Source organism: Pisolithus orientalis (assembly GCF_024613125.1).
Source record: "Pisolithus orientalis strain OTSU chromosome Unknown F5J12scaffold_3, whole genome shotgun sequence".
NCBI lineage: Eukaryota > Fungi > Basidiomycota > Agaricomycetes > Boletales > Pisolithaceae > Pisolithus > Pisolithus orientalis.
This window is the reverse complement of record NW_026260784.1, coordinates 469,184-488,939: the sequence shown is the minus strand read 5'-3', so window position 1 is coordinate 488,939 and position 19,756 is coordinate 469,184. Positions and strand designations below refer to the sequence as shown.

The 19,756-nt window shown below is 45.1% G+C and overlaps 3 protein-coding genes across 3 annotated transcripts; 2 read left to right on the top strand and 1 right to left on the bottom strand.

Moving 5' to 3' along the window:
* Positions 1 to 4,691: 4,691 nt before the first annotated feature.
* On the top strand, positions 4,692 to 5,395 carry F5J12DRAFT_779653 (uncharacterized protein; the record flags this gene model as incomplete). The annotated part of the gene is made up of 3 exons (XM_051742403.1): positions 4,692 to 4,910; positions 4,996 to 5,077; positions 5,238 to 5,395. The coding sequence occupies 3 exons, from the start codon at positions 4,692 to 4,694 to the stop codon at positions 5,393 to 5,395; spliced, it is 459 nt and encodes a 152-aa protein (XP_051604099.1).
* A 3,670-nt stretch (positions 5,396 to 9,065) lies between these two features.
* Positions 9,066 to 10,420, top strand: F5J12DRAFT_779652 (uncharacterized protein; the record flags this gene model as incomplete). Its single annotated transcript, XM_051742402.1, has 5 exons — positions 9,066 to 9,128; positions 9,178 to 9,335; positions 9,507 to 9,747; positions 9,826 to 10,056; positions 10,109 to 10,420. The coding sequence occupies 5 exons, from the start codon at positions 9,066 to 9,068 to the stop codon at positions 10,418 to 10,420; spliced, it is 1,005 nt and encodes a 334-aa protein (XP_051604098.1).
* Positions 10,421 to 15,509: 5,089 nt separating this feature from the next.
* On the bottom strand, positions 15,510 to 15,752 carry F5J12DRAFT_713817 (uncharacterized protein; the record flags this gene model as incomplete). Its single annotated transcript, XM_051740857.1, has 1 exon — positions 15,510 to 15,752. A coding segment is annotated over one exon (243 nt), but the record flags the coding sequence as incomplete, so codon positions are not given.
* Positions 15,753 to 19,756: the final 4,004 nt, after the last annotated feature.

Sequence of the window (19,756 nt, the reverse complement as noted above, 5' to 3'; positions counted from 1 at the left end):
CAAGAGCTACCAGATGCCCCAGAAATCTGTCCACCAAGATCTGCTCAAACAGCTGGATGAGACTAGCCCTCATGTTGCGATAGCAAGGCTTGAAAATGCATGACATGGAGTTGACAGTAGCAGCTTGGAATCTCTGTCAACATCACTGAGTTTGGGCTCCAGCTCCCCCAAAACTCTCTTCTTCATCACTCTGCCATTGCCAGTCACTCTCATCCTGTCAGATTTTGAATCCAGCACCTCTGATGACACAGACTCCAAAGCTGAGCATGATGAGCATTACACTCAGCTGCTAAATGTGATCACAGCTCTCAGAGATGAAGTAGAGCATGCACATATTCTTGAGAGACCTGAGATGCCAATGATGCAGGCATCTCAGCTGTGCCTCTTTGACCATTTTGTGGATCATTGGTCCCACCTGTTTTGAAAGTGCCTTTGTGTAGACCCACCAATTTTTGATTGCATTCTGGATCAGATTAGTGGACATGTGATATTCCAAAGCAATTCTGAAAACCATCAGCTGGTAGTCACAGTCCAGTTGGTGATCTTCCTTTTCTGTGCAGGGCATTATGGAAATGCAGCATTGCCTGAGGATGTAGTGCAGTGGGCCAGTGTTAGCATTGGCTCAGTTGTCAATTGTATGAACTGTGTGATGGTAGCTATACTGGACAAGCATGATAGATTCATCAACATTCCATCTGAAGACTCACAGGAGATAGAGAGAGTGCAGGTTTTCACTGAGTCATGCACCTGTTCAGCCTGGAGGAATGGCATGTTTGCTCCTGATGGTTTGAGTATTCCCCTCTTTGAGAAACCACATATCTTCAGGGAAACATTCTATGATAGAAAATCTAGGTACTCATTGAACTGTCAGGTGTGTACTCAAACACTGAGTGTGAACAGCAGAAGAAACTTACTGAGATAGCTTATTATTTTGCTACACAATCTTCTTGTTGTGGACTACAGGCTTGGACATCTTGGAAGTGTCCATGATGCATGGGCCTTCCAGGGGACTCACATCACTTCAAATCCTATGCAGTTGATTCCATGTGATCATTGGACATGGGCAGCCAGTGAATACCCATTGAAGATGTGGTGTCTTGTCTAAAGGTGGGAGATTATCTCAAGATCAGAATGTGTATAACAAGTACCTTTCAAAGGTATGCACCTAGTTTTGCTGCAGTATATGGGCTGACAGCTTTGGAAGATCTGCATATGAGTTGAATATGCATTTGCTGCCTTGAAAGGGCACTTTCAAAGCCTCCATGAAGTGCACCTAAAAATACAGACAGAGAAAGACACCATTTACTGGGTGCTTTGTTGCATCATCTTACACAACATGATCATCCAGTTTGAAGAGGAAATGGATGATATGATCAAGCATTCAACTGACTGGGTGGTCAATGAAGGAAGTGGCCTTGATGATGGGGACAGAATTGCTGTGGTGGAGGCTGTGGAGACTATTGGTCAGCAATTTCGAGCGAAGCTGTTGGATCAGTTGTTTCAACATCTCAGATGGGAACAAACCAATTAATGGCAGTTGTAGGAGATGGCAGTATTAGCAAGATGAAAAAAATAAATTCACCATATGTACATCTTGTGAGAGAATAGCAGAAACATGGATATGACACAAGTACATAGTGGGAATGTGCCAGAGATGGATACAGTGGGGAAGTGTGGGGTAAAAACTCAGCCACAACAAGATAAACCTATGCAGCAGGAGGGGTTGTGTCTGAATCAGCCTTCATGAGTTTTGCAAGCTTGATTTTAGGGCAAAGTATCTCTGCCTTGCCATTGAAGGTGATCTCCTGGGCCTTTGTCAGCTGGATGTTGAGTTTCTTCGCCTCCAACTCCAATTCCATCCTAGTTGCCATTTCTGCCTGCTCTTTCATCAATTCCTCCTTCCTATGAAGATATTCCCTCTTGACCATATAGTGTTTTGTCTTCCCAGAAGAAGAAGAAGCCACTAGTGACTCAGCTTCATGACTCAAGTCAATGACCTGGTCTTGAAGCTGAGACTTGCCACATTTAGTTAGCATCAAACTTGGCTTCGATGACAAGTCCCAGAGGGACTGGCTAGGTTTTTGGGAAGAGCTACTGGAGGTGTCAGATGTTGTTGTAGAGGCAATACTTGCAGATGAAAGAGGAGGGCAAAGATATGGCAAACACTGAGAGAAGGCAATTTGGCTATCCAATGAGGGTGTATGACCCCTCTGCAGGAGGGAGAACCTAGAGGGGAAATGAGAGTCACTTGGCATTGAAGGCCATTGTAACTAGCAATAACTTATCAGTACAATTTCATTATCATTGCTCTGAATGAACATGAACATACCTTGTCACCCTGCACAGATGCAGAGTCCATGTTGACATTGGGGGACTCATCACCACCAGTCTGCTCATCCCCAAACCCTGGCATTGCCTCATCAAACCCAGCTCCACCATCTTCTTTGCCATCATTAGTGACTTCACCACCAGCTTGAGATGGCACATCCTCCTCAGCTTCCTCGAGTTCCCCCACTGTCCCCCCTGCACCCATGCAATCACCTGCAATCTCAGCCCCAGAACCCAAAATGTTCTTCATACCAAGTGTCTTGTTTTGGATAACTGCTGAGAAGCCCTCTGCATGGTTTTTGTTCAGCTCAGAGTTGAAGGGCTCAGGATCAAATGATGGGTTCCCCTGCCAAATGGAATGTAAGTCATCATACCAAGGAAAACTGTTGAGAACAACATCTGTATGTACACATAAGCCCCTGCATTCTTGTACATCAGTCATGTAACATACCATGAAGGTTGGCAAATTTTGGATGGCCAGGTATGATGCCTTCCCCAGACCGTTTGAATCACACATGGCACTTTTGATAGTTTTGATAGTTCACTTTCAGCCTAGATGATCATTGGTGAATCCCAGGTTTATCAGATGATCAGAGACTCACATATTGAGATGGTTGCCCACACTGACTTGAAACTTGGCAGCACTTGCTGTGTACATGTCCTTGTAGACACTGTCATCCTTGAAAATGGCTTGGGCGATCATTGCTTGGACCTTCTTGCTGTGGCCCACTGGTCTCTCAGTCGAAGTAGATGATAGTGATGGGGGTAAGTCACCTGAGTTTTTGTCACTGAAAAGAATCCTGCAGTTAGCAGGATGGCTAAGAAGCCACTGGACAAGTATTTTGGTATGAGGAGTATCCCAATTGATGTTTTTTGGCTGGGTACTTTCCATCAAGGAGTCAGCCACCAGCTGCTTGTTGGATGCTGGGCCCTTCCCTTTACTCCCACTCCCAGATACTTGTGAGGATGATCCACCACCAGTAGTTGCAGTTACAGAAGGCCATCCTCAACAAGCTTGTCCACTTGATGAAGCCATGGGATTTGAAAAGAGTACCTGCAGGTGAGCAGACTGTTGAGGGTGTCATTGATAGGGAGGTATAATTTTCAAACTCTGTCATGGCATTGCTCTCAAATTTGCCACTTCCAGAGCACTTCCAAAGCCACCTTGAGTGCCACTATTATTGACAAAGAAGACACATACACAAACACCCTTGATCACATTCATCTTGCAGGCAAAAGCCTAAATTCCACAGAGGTGACCATTCTGTTTGACTCAGGCACTTCACATCATATGTATGTCCTCCTACTGCAGCAAATTCCTTGACTACAAGCCAATCATCCCCAAACTTATCACTGCTGCTGACAATCACACCTTCCATGCCATTGGGAAAGGCAATCTTGCAATCTCACTTCTGAATGGCACTGCACAAACCCACATTGGACTCAAGGACATGCTCTATGCTCCCAAGATGGGAATTACACTTGTTTCTGTTTGCAAACTTGATGTCACTGGATATGCCACATTATTCCAAGACAAAGGTTGTCAATTTTTTGATGCTCAGGAAAAGAATGTAGCCAAAATTCCAATGCAAAAAGGGCTCTACTGCCTCAAATGAGCTCATCATGCCTTTTCAGGCCTAGCTAAGGCCACAGAATCCTTAACTATGGAGGAGATACACATCAGGCTTGGCCAAATTGCTCTCAAAGCCATCCAGCACATGCTCCAGGACAGCACAATCACACAATCACCAGAATTAAGCTGGACAAAGTGCTGTAGGAATAGGTAATACAATAAACCTAGATTTAGTAATAGTTGATGGGCAAGTATATTGCTCAACCCAAAAAGGGAGATTCTGTTTTGGAGAAATGAAGTGTAGTAAAAATGTAAAAAATGCGAACTAGAGAAAAGACTTATCTTGGAGCTGCTGCCTGCTGTCCTAATCCTCTTGCCAGTCCTCCTGGCCCTTTGGGTACTCCCCAAAGTAATAAATCTGACCTGGAAAACTTGCCAAAATGTGAGACTAAATCCCCTGTTGCTGAGGACCTCTGACATGGATTGCTTGTATGGTAGACTGAACTTGCATGAACACAGCACACACACTTAGTCAGCAATGCAGCTGCTCACCACTAAGTCCAGTGGCACAAACATGAAAACAAACGCAAGAAATAAAACAAAAGTCCCCAACCCCTATCTCCTGACTAGGACAATTTCTTGTAGGGAATTTGATCTCATTTCCCTACATCCAAGGGGTGGTTTAGAATTTGACCATCCTTGGTTGCTCTTCTCCTCACACAGACACCCTCATCCTTGCACTCACTTCCCTTGACCTCACCCCATATCCTTGCCCTCAAACTCTTCAAACATGACTCCTCACCCTCCAACCTCGCACTACTCAAACACAACCCCCTTCATTCCCAAGACCTGCCTTGGACCTCACAGAACAACCCTCTCCACCTCCAACCTTCTCACCCTTGGACACAACTCTCTCCACCCACAAACACCACCTGGCCTTGAGCACTCCCCTTGCCACCCAAACATCAACCAAAACCACAATGGAGATGATTTCCAGGGACACAAACAAGTGAGTGATAAATCAAGTGCAGAGTAGAGCAGCAACTGCTCTTTGAGGCAGTCTCTGTGTGAAATGGTAATGTGGTGTAATGCAGTGCTGTGGCTGGTACAGTGGAGATTGGCCCTCTACAAGGTGGCTTGAAGGCAAATATGTACCTAACAAAAACCTCATCAGTTGTATGTTTACTACCCTTATAGATGTATGTGCTTTTGAATGCTGCTTGTCCTTAAGACAATCTAGCACATAAAAAAAGTGAAAGAAAACTGAAACTACATGTTGGGGTGAGTAGAATCCCCCAAAGACTAGTTTGACTCAGTTGAATGACATCATACAAAGCAAAACTTGTGTTAACAAAAACTATATATCAATACTCTCACTGGGGCTTTCTCTATACCAACCTTCTCATTCTCATACCATCAACTCTTGGTGTATGTGCATGCTTGATTTCTCCTACTTCATCTGGTACTCCATCTGGCACTTTGTCTGGTGACTGAAGCCCTTGTGCTAAGTGTCACCAAGTGACTTGGAGCTGTCCATCTTTGTTAACTACTTTTTCACTGCTAGAAACAAAGTACTTCAATGTAGCATATGCTTGAGCTCTAATAAACCCTGTTACCTTAGCCCTGTAGACCCTCAAACCTGCTTCAAAGATAGGTCTTTGACCCCAGTGGGTGCAGGTGCTAACTTCTTTCGATCTCAAACTTTGGCCTTCCACCTTGCAGTCAGGTGGATGGAATTTTGGTGCCAAGTGCTGATGAACAGCTCTGAGCTGTCCTATCCTTGTCGATCATTTTTGCCTTTGCACTAGGGTATCTGTACTTCATGGTAGATAGTGTTCGAACCAAAACTGAAAGGGGCACCTTGATCTTGTAATTCCCCTTCCTGAGTTTCCCTTCCAGCACTATTGCCTTCAGCACTCCTCTCACCTTGAGGAACTCCCCCCCCTTTGGGGATCAGTCTTTGACTCATTTGATGCAAACTCTTTGATGGTAGCTGACCATTCCTGTTCAAACTCATTGGATACCCTAATGCCAAACACTTGTAAGTAGCTCATTATGGAAACAAAAAGAAACAAAGAGTGCTTGGGCTCTGTGCATGAATCTGTGTTGCCTACTTCTCCCTTGGACATCCACAGTTGTGCATCAATTTCATCATATGTCTTAGACGCCCTAAGGGGACTTGAAACTTTACCCCTGCTTTGTAGATCTTCACATAACTCTAAGTGCAAGAACAGGTTTTGTTGCAAATATGCTGTAAATGCCCATTGTACCAGCAGCCATTGCTTTGTTCCAAACATTGTCATAGATTCTCACACTTTGCTTGTTGTGATGCCATGTGGAGTTCTTCATACACCCCTGCATTTGCCTTGTTGTAAGAAGGATCACTCCCCCCACTTATCATAGCCTTTGATCATGCTGATCTTGCACAGATGTTCTGTATTTTGAGTTCATTGACACATAGTATTCACACTACTCTTCCGTTGTCTTTGTTTGGAGTTCCTTTCTTCATCCCAAGCTGGCCATTTTTCCCAGAGCAGCTAGGTTGTAAGTATAACAATATAAATTTGAAGCCAAAATTCAAGCCACTGAGTGTGGAAACTAAGATTCTCCAGAAAGCAATCCAGAAGCATTCCAGTCAGTCAGTTCAGCTTATCTCAGTGCATAACTTGTCATTGACAGTTGAGGCTCCACAAAGGGGTCTATCTGTCATCATTCATATACTTGGTAGTTGAGGCTCATTCAGAAGGGTCTATCTACCTCCATCATTTATCTGAAGCTTTATCCCCATGCTTAGTCAGCACATATGCTTAGTCATTCCTCCACTCCTGCATAACTTGTCATCAACTTGTACCAGGAGCATGTTTTATCAAAGCACATTACTCCAGAATACATTTGGCTGAACACCTTCACCCTGTTCAGCATCCCCTGTCCAGTCATCACTCACTTGTCTACTCCTGTGTAACTCATTGTCAACTTGTGCTAGGAGCACCTCCACTTGAAGTCCCCCCCCACATCAGGTTGTTCTGCCCTCCAGGTTCTGCAGAGGCAAACCACCACTCACTCTTATTTGTCTTTTGTGTTGGATTTGGTTGGTTTTCACCACCTTTCCTCACTTTGACTCACACTGGTGTCACACACCAAAGGTGTTTGGTGAGGTGGACATGGATGCAGCTGCTGAATGGAGATGAAGACTATAGCCCTCATGTGAAGGACAGCCAGATATGTCAGCAGTCATCCCTCACACAAGAATGAGTTGATGACAAAGAAAAAGGAAGGAAGCAAGTTAAGCACTGAAAAAAGTTCTCAAGTGCCCCTGCATGGCATTTTGGTTTTCAACATATCTCCACCAATTCTGCAGATACCAACACCATTCCCACACTCACTTGTAGTGCTCAGCCATGCGATCCTACCTTCCAAGATTGGAAAGGATTTGCACACTCCACACATTTCTACAGCACTCCCTCCAAAAGACACTCATTTCACTAATTCTTCTGATATGGCTGCTGCCATGTCAATCATTTCACTTGTCCCCTTTGCTAGGGACCATGGCTACATATATCTACCAGGAGTTCCTACTAGCTTCTGTCCTGAAGTGTCCTGGTACATCCCATCCTCATCTGCTCCCTCTCAGCCCATCCAGCTTGGACAGTGCATTCTTTTTGTCAGTATGACCTCTTGGAGGATGATCTTTGGTTGCCTCAGGTCTGTCACTCACATGGAAAGGTCTTATGTGGTCATTTTAGTCTCTCCAGTCCAAGAAGCATATGGATCCTTCCTCCCTGCTCCCTGCAATGTCTTCATACCAGTCTCATCCATCATTCTTCCAAAATTGTGACAGCTACAGTATAATCTACTGTTCTCCACTCTCCCTGATCACATCCATGACAAGTATGATGCACATCTTGCCTCCTTATTGCAAGATACAGCAGAAGATGCTCCCCCTTCATCCTCTCTTCCAACAGAGCCTCATTCATGAAGTTTTTATTTGCATCACTGAGAGGACAGTTAGGGGGGGGAAAGTTGCAATCCCCTATGCTCCTGCCACCCCAAAGACCCCCAAATCTTGATCCCTGTTAACATCTGACTCACACTGTCCACTTTTGGATGTACTATATCAGCATCAGATCAGTGCTGCCTCTCTGTCATCCCACTTTGGCCCAGAAGCAATCTCTTTGAGATGTGACACACACAGCCCCCCCCTAATGTGATTCCAGTGCACTTTCCCAGTTCCTGACATTACTTGACTCATACTTTGACATTCTGACTGTCTTTGACTCACCTATTGCCAATACTTACCAATCTTTTGACCTTGCTTACTGATTCATCACTTTTTGGCTTACTTATCCTTACCAATGCTCACCAATGCTTTCTAAGATGATTACCCACCACTTACATTCCTTACTCATCAGTTACCAATCACTTACCAAGTGTTTGCACCTTGTTTTCCATAGGCAATGCCCCTGTACTGTATATAACTCACTGTACTTAGATAGCTGAAGAAGAAGCAGCCCCTCTTGCTTGCATTTTATCATCACTCAATAAATCATTCATCAGCTTCAATAGTTGAGACTTTATGAAGGGTCTAACTATCATCTACTTCACTTATCATCATCTTTCATCAATAGACTTCACTACAAGTCTTCCCTGAGCTCAGTGCAGCTCAGAGCATCAAATTAAGTCATCATCCATCCTTCTGTAGGCTGACAACAGTCCACCCTATTGCATTCTATTGCATTCTTGCTCCCTCTTCATGAGGAGCACCCCCAACCCTCAGTGCTTGTCTTTGAGTGCTGTAGCTCACAAAAACCCTCCCAAATTCAAGGTTCCACCATCTAGGTACCACATAGGCACACCATCACTCACTCTTATTGTCTTTTGTGTTGGTTTTGGTTGGTTTCCACCACTGAACCACACTTTGACTCACACCACCTGCCCAGTAGCTACTAATCCTTTCCTTCCCTCCTCCCCCTCCTACCCCCCTTCCCTCCAGCACACATAGCACACATGTATCCATCCTTGACACCACAGAGACAACCATCTGGCCCTGCATATCACCCCAGATTCAATACACATAATATGAATGATAATGGGGGTATGTATGATCCTACTCAAACCTGCATATATGCAGTAACCTGAATGAATAGAGAGCTGCAATGAGGCTTTCATGCATCCACAACAGCTCCACCCATATGGTGGTGTTCCTCCTATGACAGGAACAAGTTCAGGGGTAGGCAGGATGAAGTATGACCACAACCAATTAGCACTTACTTTACCAGTTGTTCAAGAACAACTTCACATTCTCAAACTCTACCCAGCTTCCTAGCCAGCCTTCACTCCTTGATGACAGCAGCTCAGAATTCTCAGACTTCCATCAAGGTGTCACCTATTCCCATGGACATCCTAAGAACACTAGCTTCCATCCAACAATGACAATGTATGCAGACTCAAGGGGGGCTCCATTGTGACAAGGGAGCTTTGAACACCATGGGAACATGCCACACTCAGAATCAGGGCCTCCCTTTGATGAATTTCAGTCAAGCTGGCAGCAAAAGAATCAGACACCATACCAACCACAATTGATGCCACATGGATGGACCTCCACTAGTAGATCTGTGAGTTTCAGTTCACTTCAATATGGCACACCAACTCCAGATATGGCTGGCATTCAAAACAGCAGCTCTGAGTTGAGAGCACTTTCCAAGACTGTGGGCCAGCAATCAGTAACTATAGAAAAACTCATGACTCACCTTCAAACTGTTGAGGAAGAGGTTGCTGTTCTCTGTGCATGGATGGAGACACAGCAAGATGATCATCCAGAATCAAGTAGAGGGAGGAGAGCGATGAAAGTGAGTTCAAACAAGCACTCTGCACTCAAGGTTCATCAGCTTGTTCACAAACAGAACTATATATCATACCATTTACAGCTATACATACACCCTCTATTTGCTGATCTTTGTGGCATCAAAAGAAGTCTTGAGTGTGGTGCAAGAGCACTCACTCTGACAAATGTTAAGCCTTTGGACACATGTGAGCCATTCAAGCAGATTGACCAGAAGACTTGCATGTGGCACCCAAACTTCCTTGGCCAAGTAGATGATGCCCTGAATGCCAAATTCATACAGGAGGTTGCTCAGCATATCTGGGACAATGAGATGGTATCAGAGATTACTGAATGGTGTCCCAATTGATTCATTTATTGCATTGTAGACTCAGCACCAGCAAACAGGCAAGGGTGAACTTCCTGACAGTGATTATGGCATGCCTATCATCAAGGAATGCACGAAGACATACTTTCAAAATGTCCATAAGTTAGAAAGTGAACAAAATGACCCATGCAAACTGCAAAAAGCAAATGATCAGAAAACTATTACCTGCCAACACACACAACATCAGGGAGTGGGTAACAATACTACTAGTGAAAAGAGGACTTACCACAAGGCATTAAGGTTGCAAAGATGCATTGAGCTGCTGCCAAAGCCTTTGAAAAAGATACCAAACACAAGGAAACAATGGCATTGATTGATACAGACTTCAGCACAGATATCTTGACATGTGATGAAGAAAGAGCTAATGAAATGCTTGATTGACAAAGAAGAGAGGCAGATCTTGGTAGGGAAGCAAAAGTTGGGATTGGGTACACCTGGCAATCCATCAATGCAAGTCACTTGATCTTCATGAGAAAATGCTTACCACTTGAAACTGTTCAACAGTATATCGCATTCCTTCATCATCTCACACTCAAGTCCACAAAAGAATTTGACTGCAGATAGCAATGGTATGGTCAACCCCAATATAGCTGCATCTACCTTGAATGCACCCCTAAGAAGATGCAGAAAGTCTGACAAGAAAACATGGAAATGAACATTTGATGCTCCACCTGGGATGATGTATGATCAAGGCCTGCAATCACATGCGAAACCCATCTTACCATTCAAAAATATGGCTGACAATGCTTGGCAAAGAAGTCATCCAGACATAAAACTGCTTGATGGTGCTGACTGACTGGACAGCTTCTACTCTCAGCTGCAAGAAGGAGACCTGTTGAAGGAGGATGCCAAATACCTCAGTGAGTTGGTAAAGTGGAAGGAGCACAAGGAACATGAAAATGATGCAGATCAGAGTGATGTAGAATAAGAGAGGTTGTGTACCATAATCTGGGAACACTGGGTTTTCAATGGGAACCAAGAAGGTTGCTATGATTTGTGTTGTCAAATCTGTGTGAAGATGTAGACAAAATACAAACCTTTGCAAGATCAACCATCACCCAGAGCTTGTGCTGATGGTTCCCAATAGTAATCATAGTTCAAGCAACATGTCCTACTATCCAGTCAGGGTTGATCAATGCTGGTAGCATTTGCATGTCCTGGTTGAGGTACTCTCCAAGATACCACACCTTGGCACCAACCATGGAGCTATACATGCAGAATTTGCTAGTGCTTCATTGAATGAAAGGAAAAAAAAACACACAACTTGTCCCATATGCTAGGGCACTCCCCATCCCATTGTTTGAACCACTGCACACATGCAAACCACAGATCTTTGTCTACCATCCCAAGCCACTGTGTGACCTGAAAGATCTCCAAGATCTCACCATGCAATTGCATGGATGGGTTAGTATTGGGTACAACAACATTAATGAATGATGAATGGCTGTAGCCAACTGATTTTGATGCATAGTATTGCTTGCCACCCAAGATGACATAGTCAAAGAAGGTGGCCTCAGTAGTCAATGGCAACCTGTTGGGGAGAGCTGGACATTGACCTTGGCAATGGACTGGAGTAAGCAGAAAGTGGTTGCAAAGGGTCTTTTCAAGTAACTTGTAGGTGTCAGATGAAATCGTCTTCTTGTGACATCAGGGGCTGAGAGCATATGAGATGCCTGCTGGTCGAGGGATAATCAGTATCTAATGGATCAATAGTGTAAGGAGATACCATCTGTGCTGGTGAGCTCAATCTCCCCAGTGAGTAATGCCAGACCTGCTACTGTTCCATGTTCATCATTTGGAGCCTTCAACATGATCTGTGTGGCCTGACTAGGGATTGATTCCTCTGGATAAGAACATAGCCTAAATGTCTGAGGAATTGTATATTGCATTGTCTAACATCAATTGCAATGAACAGATACAAGTAGATACTTACCAATCTTGCAACTTCAGACATTCAGTGGAACTCCTCAAAGAAAGTCATCTCGAGTTCACCATTTGCATGGTTATTCATCCTGAATGACTTGAGAATCTTATTCAGTCATTCAAATAGAAAGGTCCAAAAGTCATGAAGTGGCCCAAAGTTTCACACACAGTCACCTATATGGGTCGCATAGTGGTGATTAGGCTTGGTAATGCCTGTACCATATAGCTGATTGATGATTGATATGAATGAATGAATCAAGAGATGAACAGGCCAAATGTGCCATGATCAGCTTAGTGCCATACTTGCTGATAAGTTGTTCTGCATGCATGATATCATCATTTGTGAGTTGTCACCTGAGGAGAATGCAGAGTGCAGAACACAGCTTAAGAAAATTATCTGGATCATTGAGGTGGAGAGAGAATTTGCCATTGTCTCTGACTGTGCCCTGTGACCCCAGGGGAAGGTGTGAAACAATTGTGGCTACTATGGGAAAGATGCTGTATGACATTGGGTATAGGTCAGTGTCGATGTACAAGTTGATGGAAGGTGGGGAGGCAGAGGGAGAGTGGGGAAAGGATAGATTTTGTATTAAATGATAGCAGCTGGGCCTGCCTGTTTTGGGTATGATGGAGATTGGTGAGGATTGGAAATGGCTGAGGTTGCATTGAATGGTGGATGACATGTATGGTCTGATGTATCTGCCCTTGCTGAATGCTTTGTTTATGACCTTGCTGAAGGCCACTTGATGCTCCAGGATGGTGTGGCTGTTTGGAGAAGTATATGTATGAGGGAGGGGGGGTATGTTTGCTGAGAAGCTGGACCACATCCCATGAACAATGTACTTGTAGCAGTCTGACAAACTGTGTGATGTGAGTTCCTTGTCCCATGAATCAGGCTTGTAAGGCATTAGTGCTTGTGTGCTTCTGTGTGTGATGGTACTGCTGAGCTCCATGTTTGCAGGTCCCCCATCCAGAGCATTTGTGTTTGACTGACTTCTGCATGAGTCCACAACTGTTGGGCTTCTGCCAGTCACTGCAGAGGATGTTTCCCTTGCTGTTGATGAGGTGGCCTTCTGTGGTTCACCCAGTGTGCATGGGTGATCCATCCCATAAGCTGGGGTTGTTGCACTCATGGATCCAGTGGGGGTGGCACCCAAGGCATATGGGGCAGGCTGATTTTGGTTGGGATGCAGGCACTGGGCAACATCTATGGGAGGGTGGCAAGAAGTTCAAGGATTTGGATGGGGATGATTGGGTTGATTGATGAAACCAGTGTGAGTCAAAGTGTGGTTCAGTGGTGGAAACCAACCAAAACCAACACAAAAGACAATAAGAGCAAGTGGTGGTGTGCCTACATGGTACCTAGATGGTAGAACCTTCTGTCTCAGTGGGTTTTTCAAGCTACAACACTCAAAGATGGTTTCAGCTATCTAAGTACAGTGATTTATATACAGTACAGGGGTGCTGCCTATGGAAAACAAGGTGCAAACACTTGGTAAGTGATTGGTAACTAATGAGTAAGGAATGTAAGTGGTGGGTAATCATCTTAGAAAGCATTGGTGAGCATTGGTAAGGATAAGTAAGCCAAAAAGTGATGAATCAGTAAGCAAGGTCAAAAGATTGGTAAGTATTGGCAATAGGTGAGTCAAGGACAGTCAGAATGTCAAAGTATGAGTCAAGTAATGTCAGGAACTGGGAAAGCACACTGGAATCACATTAGGAGGAGGCTGTGCATGTCACATCTTGAAGAGATTGCTTCTAGGCAAAAGTGGGATGACAGAGAGGCAGCACTAATCTGATGCTGATATAGTACATCCAGAAGCAGACAGGGTGAGTCAGATGTCAACAGGGGTCAAAATTTGGGGGTCTGTGGGGTGGCAGGAGCATAGGGGATTGCAACTTTCCCCCCCAAAAACTGTCCTCTCAGTGAAGCAAATAAAAACTTCCAAAATGAGGCTCTGTTGGAAGAGAGGATGAAGGGGGAGCATCTTCTGCTGTATCTTGCAACAAGGAGGCAAGATGTGCATCATACTCATCATGGATGCAATCAAGGAGAGTGGAGAACAGTAGATTATACTGTAGCTATTGCAATTTTGGAAGGATGATGGATGAGACTAGTATGAAGATGTTGCAGGGAGCAGGGAGGAAGGATCCATATGCTTCTTGGACTGGAGAGACTAAAATGACCACATAAGACCTTTCTGACTGAATGACAGACCTGAGGTGACCAAATAATGTCCTCTTAGAGGCCATACTGACAAAAAGAATGCACTGTCCAAGCTGGATGGGCTGAGAGGGGGCAGATGAGGATGGGATGTACCAGGATGCTTCAGGATAGAAGCTAGTAGGAACTCCTGGTAGATATACATAGCTATGGTCCCTAGCAAAGGGGACAAGTGAAATGATTGATGTGGAGGTGGCCATATCAGAAGAATTAGCAAAATGAGCATCTTTTGGAGGGAGTGCTGTAGAAACATGTGGAGTGTGCAAATCCTTTCCAATTTTGGAAGGTAGGATTGTGTGGCTGAGCACTATAAGCAAGTGTGGGAATGGTGTTGGTATCTGCAGAATTGGTGGAGATATGTTGAAAACTGGAATGCTGTACACAGGCACTTAAGAACTTTTATTGGCACTTAACTCACTTTCTTTCTTTTTCTTTGGCATTGATGACTTGTTCTTGTGTGAAGGATGACTGCCAACATTCCTGGGAGTCATTCCACACATGAGGGCTATAGTCTTCATCTCCATTCATCAGCAGTATCCATGTCCACCTCACCAAACACCTTTGGTGTGTTACACCAGGGCCTAGGGGATTGGGAGTGCAAGTTGCAGTTTCATGCTGTTTGAGGTTCTGTGCACTGCTGATAGTGTCTTCATGAATGTCTAGATTGTGGGGGGGACATCAGGTTCATCTCAAAGAAAGCCTCAACCCTGCAAAGAGGGGTGCAAAGATGAAGAGGGGGGGGTGGGGTAATAAAATGGGTGTGTGTCAGGTGGGTGTCAATGGGGAAATGGCCATGCCATTGGGAAAGGGAAGGGGGTGGTGTATTGTTGTGGCAGACCAGGGGGTGGGGGTGGGGTGTCAGTCATCAGAGAAACAGGGACAGAATCACAGTCATGACCAGTCAGTGATGGGTTTAAACAGGTTTAAACCATTTTTTCACTTCCTGATGGTGGGTGTATAAAAATGGGCAGGGTAATGAGGAGGGCAAGTGAGTGATCAGTGTTGTGTGCCTTAGGTGAAGGAGGATGTGGACTGACCTTTGAGCCAGCTGTTTCTGGGCTGCATCATTGACCTTGAATGCAATGCTGTTCATCAGCATGTCATTGATGATGGATATGTCAAATACATGTCTGTTGTTGGCTTTCAGTTCATCATGCCATTGATGTTGGATGCAGGGTGCATAGTTCAGGATGATGGTGTCACCATTGGTGGTGGATTGTCCAAAAGTTAAATTGTGGTCTACCCATGCATTCAGCTATGCCTTGACTGAAGCAACTGGATGGAGGGTGAGTAAGTCATTAGTGCTGGATAATCTGAAAGTATCATCAGCATTGGATCTTGAGTTTTTTGCTGCATCACTGCACCCCTCAGGGGAGAAGTACCAGAGTTCAATGTAGTCACAGGAGGCAAATTTGTTGGTAGCATATTGGGATGGTTGATTGACCAGGATGCTGGGTGGGAGATGCCCAATGGTGAAGTTGGCCATTTGGGGTTTCTTTCATTCAGGGTCTCAGCATTTGTCCTCCTGGCCCTCTGCTTGTCTGTGTTGCTCCTCCCTTTGCTGCACTACTTCATCTTCAGCTTGGCATCTGGTGTTCCATTCTTTGACCCTGCACTGGTGGTCATCATCCCAGGCCATGTGGAGGCAGGCCACAGCTTGCTCTAGGTCAAGGTCAAGGGAGGCCATCATGGCTTCCCAGATTTCATGAAAAGCCACTGATTTGAAGTTAAGTCACTCCTCAAGGTTGGGATAAGCCATTCTGATGGAGACTGTGTGGGAGAGGGGAACAGGTATTGAGAAAAAGGAGTGTCTGCAAGTTGGGCAAAATGAGTGTGGTTGGCAATGCTGCAATGACAAGGAGTGGTGAGTGAGGTGGTGGCATGGGAGGAAGAAAGGATGTGCTGCTTACCTAATGCTGGTCCAAAGACTAAACTCTGTGTCTCACTCATGCCTCACCATGTCACAAAGTCACACTTGTCTTGTAGGGCAAGGGTCACTGACAAATGGGACATGTTGGATGTATTGATGAAACTGGGCATTACATATATCATACAGAATACTGTACTACAGCAAGGCACAAAAGACCCCTCCATCTACTACAGGCTCACCATTGAAGGCACACAAGCTGTCATCAGTGCAGCTATTGCAGCTGGTGTCTGTGGGCTCATCTACATGAGTTCCCCATTCAACACATATAATGGTGCCCAAGGGACATTTGGGCCCAGAGACAGCCAGATTGATGGTGACAATAATCTGTTCAGTCATACCTATGTCAAGATCATCGCATGCACACACCAATTCACTGTGGAAACAAAAAAACTGTGCAGATGAAAGGCAAATCTGATTGGCTGGGAAATTCTGACCTGTAGCTACCAGATGTCATATTCAGATGTAATTCAGACCTTAGGGTTTCTCAAGCATTGACCAAACATAGGCAGACAATAAGCAGACCCTGCTTTGTAATGTCTCCCATAATCTGATGATAGGCTGACTTTGCCTATGGTGTATATTCCAACCTCCTCCATGCTTGGCTTCTCCACAAAGGCTTAATGTCTGCTTTCTGTTTTATGCCCAAAGCAGAGTTCAGCCTTTTAACCTAGGTACATTGCTGCTTTTTTCTTTTTTTCTCTTGAAGTCCATAACCACCAATGATGACCCAGATGTCTGTGCCCAGTACTGTGGTTAAAGTCACTATTTCATGCAATGTAAAGGCTGTGCACATGTCATTCAAACAAAGGGAACCAGGTCCTATTGTAAGTAATAGCTATAATATTGCTTGTGACAAGTATCCTAACATGTTTTTTACTGCAGACCCTTGAAATATTCAATGAAGATGTTGTCCAGCCAACTCCACCTTGCCCAACTTTGGAACAAGTGCCATCATCTGATCTTGATGAAACAGAGTCAGAGGAAGAGCTGCAAATGATGGTTCTCATGAATTCTGTATGCTACCAGCATCACTCTTGAAAATATGCTTGAAAACTAATTGATTATTGCTACCTAGCTTTCCAAGTTAAGATGTGGAGAGTTCATTGGGCCTCGCAGGCAAGGCAGCCTGCTCATCTGAGCTATAGTCAGCCCTGAAATTCATTCTGTAATGTATTATTCCCTGTAACATGATGTCTTCTTGTGCAGTTTGTGAACATGTGACCTTGATCTTAATGTGGGCCTCAAGGACACCTACCACACCTCTAACATGCCTCAACCACACCTACACATATTGTGCTCGTCAAGATGGCATGATTATCTAGGTGCTATTGCAACTCCCAAGCTTGCAATGGACATCTCCTCCCTGAGCACCTCATCTGCAACCACCAGTGAGCTGACCTTCTAGCTGAGACACTCAAGTCGCAAGCATGCCTCTGCAATCAACAACCCAAGTACATGCCATCACATGCAGAAAATGTAGGAATAACCATAAAAGGTCATCTGGTAGGCCTAAAACAAGAGGCTAGTAAATCACTTATTAACACTTCACATTCTCCTACAGGACTGCCCAAGAACACCTGACCCACCTTCTGCCCTCCAGAAAGAGATCACAAACTGGGACTACAATATGTCCATAGGTCAGGATATTGACAGCCCTAATTTCCACCATGCAGATACTTGGCTTGGAGCAGATGACAGTTTCCCTGGATGTGACCAAGCCCCTGCAGCTGCAGCTGCCCTGCTCAATGTGTGAGAACAGAAACAAGAAACATTCCATGTGCAGAGAAGGAAAAAAAAGAAATGAGAAGTGAGCAAAGTGACCATTGAAAATGACCTCCGATGCCCCCTCAATGGGATGTGAGTGAGAGACCAGCAACATGACAGGAGAAGGTCAGACGAGGAAGGGCCTTGGTGAGGACATCAGTGGTGTTATGGGAGGACATGACCCACTCAAGCAGGAATGTCCCAGCCTTGATGTGAGAACAACAAAAATGATACCGTATGTCGATATGTTTGGTGCAATGGTTGTTTGCAGCCTCTCATGAGAGTGCAATCACCCCTGCATTGTCAGCATAAAGATGGGTGGGGGGTGGCACTGGGAAACCCACAGACAGGAGGAAGGACCAAATCCACAGACCTTCCTGGATGGCCACAGTGACCACCATATACTCAGCTTCAGTGGAGGATAGGGCCTGTGTAGTCTGTTTTTTAGAAGAGTGGGCAATGATGCCCCCATAATAGAACCAACAATATCCTGTCACCAAAATACAATCCTCAGGGTTTGTCACCCAGTCAGCATCACTGAACCCATGCAGGAGGGGACTGCACATGCATTCCCCATAGTGAAGGTGGTGGTTAACCATGCCTGCAGGGTAGTGGGGGACATGTTTCATGGCTCCAGGTAGGCATGCACTGGGATGGGAGAGATACCATGAAAGACACTGAACGGAAAGGGAAATATCAGGGCAGGTGCAAACAGAGAGGTATAACAGTTCACCTATGAGTTTTGGGTAAAGAGACCTTAGGCTGGCAGGTTCAACCAGTTTTACTGCCTTGGCATCAGTGAGGAAAGGATGGGTGGGGTCCATGGGAAGGTGTACTGGGTGGCAGTCAACAAGATCGTACTCTTGGAGGAGGTGGATGATGTACTCACTCTGGTGAAGCCACAGTTCATGATTGTGACAATTGCATTCAAACTGGATGCTGAGGTATTTCATGATGGGTCCCATGTCTGAGATGCCAAAATGGAGGTGTAGATGATGCTTGACCTCAGCAAGGAAATGCTTGTTGTTGCTACCACTGAGGCCATCATCAATGTGCCAGGCAGCCATGCAGACAACCTCTAACTGATGAAAGATGAACACTGCATGATCCACCTTGCTGCGCCAGAATCCCTGACTCTCGAGTTCAGAGTGAAGTGTTTCATAGAAGTGGTAGGCAGCCTGTTTAATCCCATAGAGAGCAGAATGAAGTAACCCAACCAACTCCTCACCATCTGGGCCATATTCCTCATACCCAGGTGGTTGTTTGACATACACCTTCTCCTTGACCTTTCCATGAAGGAACACTCTCTTGATATCCAGCGAGTGCAGCTCCCAGTCCTCTCTGGCAGCAATGGCAGTGAGGAGTCGAATGGAACTCTGCCTTGCAACCAGTGCAAACATCTGCCCAAAGTCCCTGCCCAGTACCTGACTGAACCCTTTTGCAACAAAATGTGCCTTCTCAACCAGCCCCCCCTTACTGTCTCCTTCTTTATACTCCAACACCCAATGACTTCCTATCACATGAGCCCCAGGAGGAAGAGGAACAAGGCTATAAACATTCATCGACTTTAACTGATCTATTTCCTTATCCATGGCTGCCCTCCACCTGGATGCATCACTGTGATGGACTGCCTCATCATAAGTAGCAGGGGGAATCGAAGAGATTGTAGGTGGGATTGGCTGGGTCACAGCAAGTATTGCTTTGTAGGGCCAGGCAAGCATGTTCAGAGATGACCAAATCAATGACTGCAGCAGAGAGAAGACCCACAGAGGTGTCAGAGGATGAGAGATCAGACTCTGACAGCTTGG